Here is a 9,177-nt window from a genome sequence, read left to right as displayed (position 1 = left end):
ATGGCCAGGCAACTGCCAGAGGGCTCTGGGACCTCACGGGGGTCTTTGGTTGCTCCAGGATTTGTCCAGCTGGTTGGAGGGGACAGCCCCTGCTCAGGACGAGTGGAGATCTATGACAGGAACCAGTGGAAAGCTGTCTGTGACTCAGACTTTGGTCCCAAAGCCGCTGACGTGGTCTGTGGGGAGCTGCAGTGCGGCGTAGCCCTGTCCATGCCTGGGGCAGCTCATTTTGGAAAAAGTGGTGGTTCCATCTGGGACAGAGAGCTGCAGTGTTTGGGGAATGAATCCGTTCTTGCCTTCTGCCCAAGAGGGTCCCCCAGGGACCAGCCCTGCACCCAAGCCAACACTGCCGGTCTCACCTGCACAAGTAAGGACTCAGGGTGGGGTGTTGAATGCTGAGTGTGAGCTGGGGACAGGGAGCAGGATGGGGCCTGTGCTGTGCTGGGTGTGAAGGCAAGAGGGGTGATGTGGTTTTCTGCAGCCCTAAGAGACTGCAGAAGGAGCAGAAAGGAAGGCTGTCCCTCTAGACTGTCCCCCAGCTACCGACGCTGTAAGAGCACCAACGCAGCTTCTCTCATCTTCCTCTGTCCCCAGAGTACACAGGGTTCAAGCTGGTGAATGGCAGCACAGCTTGTGATGGGAGGGTGGAGGTCCAGGTGCTGGGGACCTGGGGCACCCTCTGTGCTTCCCATTGGGACCTCTTGGATGCCCACGTTCTCTGTCGCCACCTCAACTGTGGGTTTGCTGAGTCCATTCCTGGAGGAGGGCATTTTGGGAGAGGCACGGGCCCCACCTGGAGAGAGTCATTCCACTGTGATGGGACTGAAGGCCACCTGGGACAGTGCCCAGTGACTGCCCTGGGAGCCTCACCATGCTCCCACGAGAATGTCGCTGCTGTCATTTGCTCAGGTGAGTGGTGGGAAAACACTGTGTTGACTCCATTTTCCCCTGGGGTGTGACATGGCCACCCAAAGCAAGGGACCCCATGGCAGCAGCAGGGTGAATTTCTCCCTGGAGAAACCCCAGCTTCACCAGGAGTGATGTGGAGAGCTTGATGTGCTCAGACTGAGCACTCTGATGTGGGAGAGCTGAGGACTGAGCCAGGCCTGGGGTCCCCTGCTCTCATGATGCGGGGGCTGTGGGGCTCAGCTCCATCCCTCCGGCTGCAGACAGCCCTGTCCCAGACCCACAGAGCCCAATCCCACACCCAGAGGGGCTGCCCGCCTGTCCCCAGCAGCAGCAGCAGCAGCAGAGCAGGGGTGTGAGCTGCAGAGCAGGACTGGGCTTTGCCCTGGCTTCTGCTCAGCTCAAGACCCAAGCTGGGCCTGTTTGGTCAGAAAGGGCCCCCTCGCTCTGCTCCCTGCCAGGGACACTGGCTCCCAGTCCCTGTTCCCCAGGGGCGCAGAGAGGGACAGAGATGTGTGTGCTGCCCCGTGTCTGAGCAGTGCCAGTGCCAGCGCTGAGGTTGGGCAAGGCTTGTCCTGGTGCTGCCCATCCCCAGGCCATTGCACCACCTGCTGCTCCCTCCTACGGGAGCTGCCCCATCTGCCTCAGCAGGGACGTGCTGGGTGGTTCTGCCCCAGCAAGAGCCAAGAGAGTGTCTTGCCCAGGAAGGCTCAGGGACTGGGAAACCAGCAGTGTGGAAACCTGCTCCTGAAGCTCACTGCGGAGGGTTGGGGGCAGGCAGGTGAGCTTCAGGGCACCATGAGGTTTCCAGAGCCTGGAGAGGCACCTCAGGTTCCTGGGCTCTCTGGTGCTGCTGAGGGCTGGGATGTGGCTGCTCTCCCCAGGCTCAGCCAGCTCCGCATCCCTGCGGCTGGTGGGTGGAGGGAGCCGGTGTGACGGGCGAGTGGAGATCTTCCAGCGCGGGACGTGGGGCAGAGTCCTGGATGACCAGTGGGACATGCAGGAGGCCAGCGTGGTGTGTCGGCAGCTGCGGTGTGGAGAGGCAGAGACAGCCTACAACCCCCCGAAGCCTGAGAGAGGGACGGGTCCCATGGGGCTGCGAGGGGTGCGGTGCGCAGGGCACGAAGCCAACCTGACCCTCTGCAACACCTCCCTGGCCGAGAGTGTGCTGGCAGCAAGTATTGCAGAGGACGTGGGGGTCGTTTGCTGGGGTGAGTGGTACTGCAGGGGCTCCCCAGGCTCTGGGCTGGGTGGGCACCAGCCCCTGACAGCAACTGGGGTTTCTTCCCGCTGCAGGGAGCCGGCAGGTCCGGCTGGTGAACGGGTCCGGGCGCTGTGCTGGGAGAGTGGAGATCTACTACCGGGGCAGCTGGGGGACTGTCTGTGATGATGGCTGGGACCTGCCTGATGCCGCCGTCGTTTGCCACCAGCTGGGCTGTGGAGGGGCGGTGGAGGCAGTTGGCTCTGCTCGGTTTGGGGAAGGCTCCGGGCAGATCTGGCTGGAGAGCGTGAACTGCTCCGGGGCCGAAGCTGCTCTCTGGGACTGCCCGGCAGGGTCCTGGGGGAAACATGACTGCGGGCACAAAGAGGACGCAGGAGTCGTCTGCTCAGGTCTGTGCTGGGAGCTGGGAGCTGTGGTGGGAGCCCAGTGCCTGGGGAGGCTGGGCCAAGGGGAGAGCTGGCAATGCTCGAGGCTGTCGCTGGCTGCCTCTGAGCCCCTGCCCAAGCCCATCCTGGGGACACCCATGCACAGGTCCCCTCAGTCCCATCAACGGTCTCTGAGGAACTCAGTTGTGCCCAAGGTTTAGCAGGGAGGGCAGGGGTGTCGTCCATCAGGGACTTTGTCCATTGGTGCAAGGGGGACTTGCTGGCCATGCCTTTGCCTGGCTGAGGACATGGGGGCTGCAGGGGTACCCCTGCTCCCACAGCTCCAGACTAGCCTGTTCCCCCTCGGTGCCTTTCATCCCAGATTTCATGGCCCTGAGGTTGGAGAACAGCACCACCTGCTCCGGGCGCCTGCAGGTTTTCTATAACAGGACATGGGGGAGCGTTTGCTCCAACTCAATGACTCCCAAAACGGTGTCGCTGGCCTGCAAGGAGCTGGGCTGTGGGGATGCAAAATCCTTGGAATGATACTCGACCTCTGGCAGGCTGACTGGCCCCGCCTGGCTGGATCGCGTGGAGTGTGGGGAGAGATACAGCTCCTTCTGGCAGTGTCCCTCCTCTCCCTGGGACCCACAGTCCTGCGATGACCTGCGAGATGAGACCCACATCACCTGCAACGGTAACTCTGAGCCACCCGGGCACCAGCATCCCCAGCTCCTGCTCCCTGCTGGGCATTGTCAAACGCAGAGACAGAGCCCACAGGGGCTTTTCCTTCCCATGCCAGACCCTCCTGCTGCTGCTGCTGCTGGTGGCACAAAGGGGACTTCAGCTCTCAGAGCCCCACACATTCACCAGCAGTTGCCAGCCGGGCTCCCAGCAGTGCCTGGGGGAGGCAGAGGTGTCTCCAGGCAAGGTCTCACGACCCCCCTGCAGCAGCCCCTTCACCGCTGCATTTCCTTCTCCAGGGAGACAGCCAGAAACGCCCCCGGCCCTGGGGGCCACGTGCCCAAACTCCAAAAGCTGCACAGGTAGCTGCTCCTCTGCGTGCCTGTCTCAGCTGGCAGGGCTCTGCCTGCTGTGCCGTGCCCTGAGAGGTCTATGCCTTCTCCAGACAGGGAGAAGATTCGTGCCGTGGGAGGCGAGAAGGGGTGCTCGGGCAGAGTGGAGGTGTGGCACCGTGGCTCCTGGGGGACGGTGTGCGACGACTCATGGGACATGCAGGATGCCGAGGTGGCATGCAGGCAGCTGGGCTGTGGCCCCGCAGTGTCTGCCCTGGGCGAGGCTGCCTTTGGGGAGGGGACGGGCCCCATCTGGCTGGAGAAGGTGGAGTGCCGGGGGACAGAGCCGTCTCTGCAGGACTGCTGGGCCCAGCCTGGGGACAGCGGTGCCTGCTGGCATAAGGAGGACGCTGCCGTCAACTGCTCGGGTGAGGGGCAGGGCTGGGGCCCCTCATGGGGGTATTGGCAAGGAGCTGGGACAGGCGTTTTCCCTGCTGGGTCCCAGCATGGCTGTAGAGCTCCTGAGAGCAAGGCTGTCTGTGCAGAGCCTGGGAGCCTGGTGCCAAGTGGGCAGCAGCTTCTGTGGGGCTGGATGTCCTCCAGCCTCTGCCTGCAGGGCCCTGCAGCCCCCGGGGGCATCTCCTGGGCTGCCTGCACTGTCCTGCCCATGGCCCTGGGCTCCTTCCTGGCCACCCTGACCAGCCCCGCAGGAGGGACACTTTGGGTGGGATGTGTCAGGGATGTCCGCACACGTGCACACACACACACGGCGTGCCAGAGAGGAGGCTCCCTGGTACCTGCACACCCAGCCTCTCAGCCCTGCTCTCCTTCTCCTCCTCTGCAGCTGCACGCAGGACAGCAGCACCAACCCCTCGAGCAGGTAAGCTGTCCTCCCCATCAGCGCTGGGTCTTCCCAGGGCCAGGCTGTGACCCACAGCCGGAGGGAAGGGGCTCCTTGCTGGGGTGTGAAACTCCCAAGAGGTGTCCCCGGGTTAGCGGTGGGGGAGGGGTTTGGGAGGGCTGTCATTACCTGGTAGGGTGGGAGCTTCCCCATCACTCCCGCCCTGGGGTCCCTTACCCCCCCGGTGTAAGGGGGGGTCAGGACTGGGCTGTCCCAGCCCCCACCTCTCCCAGGCCTGCTGCTGCTATTTCTGTGTTCCTGCCCATGCAGATCCCACCCAGGGCCATCCAACGGGCAGTGGGAGAGTCTCATTGCCCGTCATCATCTGCATCATCATGGGAGCCCTTCTCTGCCTGCTCCTGGCCCTCCTGGCCAGGCAAGTGTGGAGTGCTAGGGCTGGACGCCGAGGTGGGTCCTTCCCCCATGGTCCCTGGGGAAGATGCCTCCTGGCTGTGGGGTGTCAGTGAGGGGTACAGGCAGAGCTGGGGGGACAAGAGTGTGTGCTGCCTGCATCCCCATGTGCCACACCAGCAGCAAGGGGTAGAGAGAGTCCAGACTCGGGGGGAGTTAGGGATGGGGCAAGGAGAGCAATGGCCGAGCTGGGCTGGGGGAGATGGGAGCAGAGGGGAGGCAGGTGAGGATGTGCCACTGGCAGTGCTCTGGGCAGCTCTGGAGGGGGCTGTGGGGCAGGGGAGATGCTGGGAGAAGCATGGGACAGCAGGGTCCATCCCTGTGGCATCAGGCCCCTAAGCTGTTCCTCCGTCCAACCCTCACCTACCCCGCAGCAGGGCAGGGGCCGTGCTATGGATCCATGGGGCAGGGAGGGGGCAGCTCCAGGGGCAGAGGAAAGGCAGGAGCTGCTCCAAGGTCAGCACCAGGGACCTGGCCCAGGGCCCAGAGGGGCACGAGGGCTATCTCTGAGGGGATGGTGTGAGGGTGTCGCTGCCCCTGACCATCTCCATGGGGACATTGCCTTTACTGAGGAAGTGTCAGCGGTGACAGGACAGCACAGTGGGGCTGTGCTGTGGGGCCAGCCCTGGGCTGTCCCAGGGGCAGAGGGCTGGTGGAGCAGAGCAGGATGCCGTCCCCTCTCTGCCCATCCCTGAGCCAGCCCTGCCTCTGTCCGCAGGCTCCGAGAGAGCTTGGGAGCCCTTCCCTGAGGCCCTGTACGAGGAGATCAGTTACAGCCCGGCGTGGGAGAAGCAGGCGAGGTTCAGCGGCTCAGGTGGGTGTGGGTCCCTGATGGGGGGCACACCTGCAGGGCTCTTTGCCCTGGCCCCCAGCCAAGGCTGCCCCCCTGCAGCCCCCTGGCCCATGGTCCCTGCAGCTGTGGGGCTGTGGGGTGTGTGGGGACAGCAACCAGGTGGTGGGCGTGGGAGAGGAGCTTCCTCCCCACCAGCTCTGTCCATCCCAGCTGGGGACAGCCCCTCTCTGCCTGTCCCTGCGTCCCACCTGGCACCTGAGGGGTGAGGGAAGGGGCTGTCCCAGGGCAGCTCTGGGAGCCCCTGTGAGATGGGGTTTGTCCCAGGGGAGCAGGCTGAGTCCTGAGCCCTCCTCCCCACGCAGCCCTGGCTCGGTGGGTCCCCTGTCCCCAGCAACACTGAGCCCAAGCTGGGTCAGCAGAGCGCACTCCCATAACACCTGCATCGCCTCTCTCCAGGCTCCTATTCAGAGGGATCCCTGACCAAGGTGCAGCCCCAGCCCGGGGACAGTGAGGAGGAGGATGGTCCGGGGTCAGCCCCAGGTAACGGGGGGCAGGAAGGGGTGGATCTCTCCTCCCTGCAGACTTGGGATGGACAGAGGTGTCATTGTTAGAGCTGGGGAGGACACAGGCAGGGGTCTCCTGTGGTGCTGCCAAAACCAGTGTCTGAGCCCCATGTCCCTGCACATCCTCCCATCCTCTGCTCTGCAGGACGTGTCTTCTCACTGTCACCAACTCTCCTCTCCTTTCAGACGTCCCTGTCGGGCCCAGAGGTGACCCAGCAGATGGCTATGATGATGCCAGGGAGGTTTCTGACCCTGGGGAGGATCCTGCCTCTGGTCAGGGAGACTGGGAAATGCCCAGGGCCCCAGAGGAGGGAGCAGTACCCAGGGATGCACCTGGAGGTGAGAGGCAAAGATAGCGCTGCCGGTTCCTGGGGTGCCATCCCTGCTGCTGGATGAATCACTGCCATACTGAGACCCCAAAATCCTGGGATGGGGGAACCTACCCTGGGAGTTTTCCTTGGGGAGACCAGGTGTGGGAGAGGGATCTGACCATCTCAGGAGTGGTGAGGAGAAGGGGGGAAGGTGATGTAGAGACCAGGAGGGCACCTCATGGGATGAACATGCAATGGGCTGCCTTGCTGCCTGCAGGGGCAAAGCTGCGCTGCCAGAGAAGTGCTGGGGCCCCTGGAGTGGAGGGAGATGCCTGGTCCCTGTCCCCGGAGAGCACAGGCTATGACGATGCTGACGAGGTGTCTCTGGCACATCCCCCTGAGGACACAAAGGCTGTGACACCAGAGCTCAGTGCCCAACAGTCCCTGGGCCCCGGGCCAGGACAGCCCGTCCCTGCCGTGCAGCTGGGTGCAGCCAGGAGTGAGGAGAGGTCTGTGCAGCTGGGAGAGCCGTGAGCACCAGGGAACCGTCTGCCTTTTCCCATGGGCAGCAGAAACAGCCGGGCATTGCCTCTGGTTTTATTCTCCTGTGTTTACCCCCTGCCTCCACATTTGTTCTTATTAAAAGCCTTTGGGGGTATGACCCAGAGCTGGTGCTTGCCTGCCCAGGTGTCGGGGTGTCTTCCTGAGGCTGATCGGGGGGAGCAGAGCACAAGGAGATGGCAGTGAGGAAGGGCCACGTCTTGGGAACAGTGGGTTCAGGGTCAGGCTGTGGAGCTGCAAGAGCCCATGTTCCCTGGGGAATATTCCTGCTGACAGAGACATTTCCATCCTGCCAGCCACAGTTTCCAGCAAAAATGGGTCCCTGCAAGGTCCCGTGATGCACCCCAGAGGGAGCGCCCATCTCCTCACCCTGGGGTTCCCCAGCTGCTCTTTCCCCCAGGCCCTGCCTGGGCCACACTGGTCCCATGGCACAGAGGCCATGACAGAGCTGCTGTGTTGGGGTGAACCCTGGGCTGTGGCCCCACAGAAACGAGCCCTAAGGTGGCCGCGGTGCCCTGAACACCCCATCCAGCCCCAGGGGGTCTCACGTCCCATGGATCACCTCCCACAGTGGTTAGGAGGCAGCTCCGCTGCCCACTGTCCTGGCACAGGGTACAGAGGCACTTGCTGGGGCACACGGGGCTGGGATTGCCCCTTCCCTGGCTCTGCCAGGTCCCCAGTCTCCATGAGCTGTTCCTGCTCCCTTGGGCCCTCACAGACCTTGGAGCAGTGCTGGTAGATCCCCAGAGCTGCCTCCTTCCTGGGCAGGGACTGTAAGGCCCCACGGCAGCCCTGGGACCCCCTCGTCCTGCTGGGCTCCAGCCCCCAGCCCTGCCCTCCTGCTGCCTCCCAGGGGTGTCAGTGAGGGTTTGTGTCGGGGCAGTACCTGTGTGCAGGTGCAGGGGGGATGAGAGCAGGAGCAATGGGGGGACCTTTCCCTCAGTGCTGTGGGAGGCAGAGGAGGGAGAGTCCAGGGAAGGGAGAAAGGATCCCCAGGAGACATGGGCTGCTGCCCAAAGCCATCATCCAGCCCCTGGTGTGGGAGGCTGCTAATTTGGGCACATTTCCATGGCAGAGGGTATTTTGTGTCCCTCCCCTAAAGCCGGCACTGCTGGGAGCTGAGCCAGGGTCCCTCTCCCTGGGCTGGGGCTTTCACCTGCCCCAGCTCCCATGGGCAGAGAAATGACTCACGCAGGAGCTGGGTAGGGAGAAGGGTTTGACACTTGGGCAGGAACCTGAAACCCAAACTGCCCTCCCAGGTCCCACCGGTGGGTCTTCAGACCCCTCAAGCTCTTCCCTGATGGGCTTCTCTGCTGCAGACCAGAAGGTGTGTTGGGTGTCCATTGCAGGGGAGCAGCCCCAGGTGGGTAGCACTGCAAACAGCAGGATCTGGCCCTAGAGCAGAAGAGGGGAGGAGGCAGCTGTCACCAAGAGCATCTCCCACAGCAGTGTTGACCCATTCCTTGCTGGGAGCTCCTCCACCCCTGGGGTAACCTTGAGGGATATGGGGGAAGCCCAGGCTCACAGACCCCTCTGCCCTGGTCCCTAGAGCTTTCCTGCTGGCAGTCCCTGGCCCTGTGGAGATGCAGGGCTGAAGCCTCCCCCAGTGGAAGTTTCCCAAGGGATGGAGGCTGTGTTTGCAGTGTCCATGTGTGTCACCCATGATGATGACCTTGAGGGTCTCTCCCTGATAACTCTCCTCTCCTGAGGGATTTCCACAGCCGTGCTCTGCCCAGCGTGGGGCAGCAGTGCAGAGGGTTGGGGATCTCACCATCAGGCCCCTTGTGTAGATCCTGGGGAGCTGCTGCAGGAGCAAGCACAGATCTGGGGTACAGTGATGATCCCACATTGCTGCAGAGAACAGACCCAGCCCGCAGGCCCAGACTGTTCAGGCCCCAAAATGCCCTGAAATGGGCTCTTTCTGCTCAGGTGTGCTGCCCCCTCACACACACCCCTGGGCTCTGTGGCTCATCTCCCTGAGGAGGAGGAGGAGGAGGAGGAGGCAAAGCTCTGCCAGGTGCCAGCGTAAGGGAGAAATATTACCCCTGGGGGAGGGCAGAGCTGGCAGGGAGGTGGCATGGGGCAGACACTGGGCTCTTCTCCCTGGTCCCCACCTGGGGCGGCTTGA

The 9,177-nt window shown here is 63.3% G+C and overlaps 1 protein-coding gene across 1 annotated transcript; it reads left to right on the top strand.

Annotated features, from left to right (window-relative positions):
• Positions 1 to 7,022, top strand: LOC129196938 (scavenger receptor cysteine-rich domain-containing protein SCART1-like). The gene is given in 12 exon segments (XM_054804905.1): positions 1 to 367; positions 595 to 913; positions 1,801 to 2,117; positions 2,203 to 2,517; positions 2,876 to 3,190; positions 3,477 to 3,539; positions 3,623 to 3,937; positions 4,681 to 4,818; positions 5,540 to 5,635; positions 6,071 to 6,154; positions 6,364 to 6,516; positions 6,766 to 7,022. Coding segments are annotated over 12 exon segments (2,739 nt in total).
• The last annotated feature ends 2,155 nt before the right edge of the window (positions 7,023 to 9,177 follow it).

This window comes from Grus americana, chromosome 27 (genome assembly GCF_028858705.1).
Source record: "Grus americana isolate bGruAme1 chromosome 27, bGruAme1.mat, whole genome shotgun sequence".
NCBI classification, from domain to species: Eukaryota; Metazoa; Chordata; class Aves; order Gruiformes; family Gruidae; genus Grus; species Grus americana.
The sequence above is the reverse complement of the archived record's forward strand: the minus strand, read 5'-3'. Positions and strand labels throughout refer to the sequence as shown.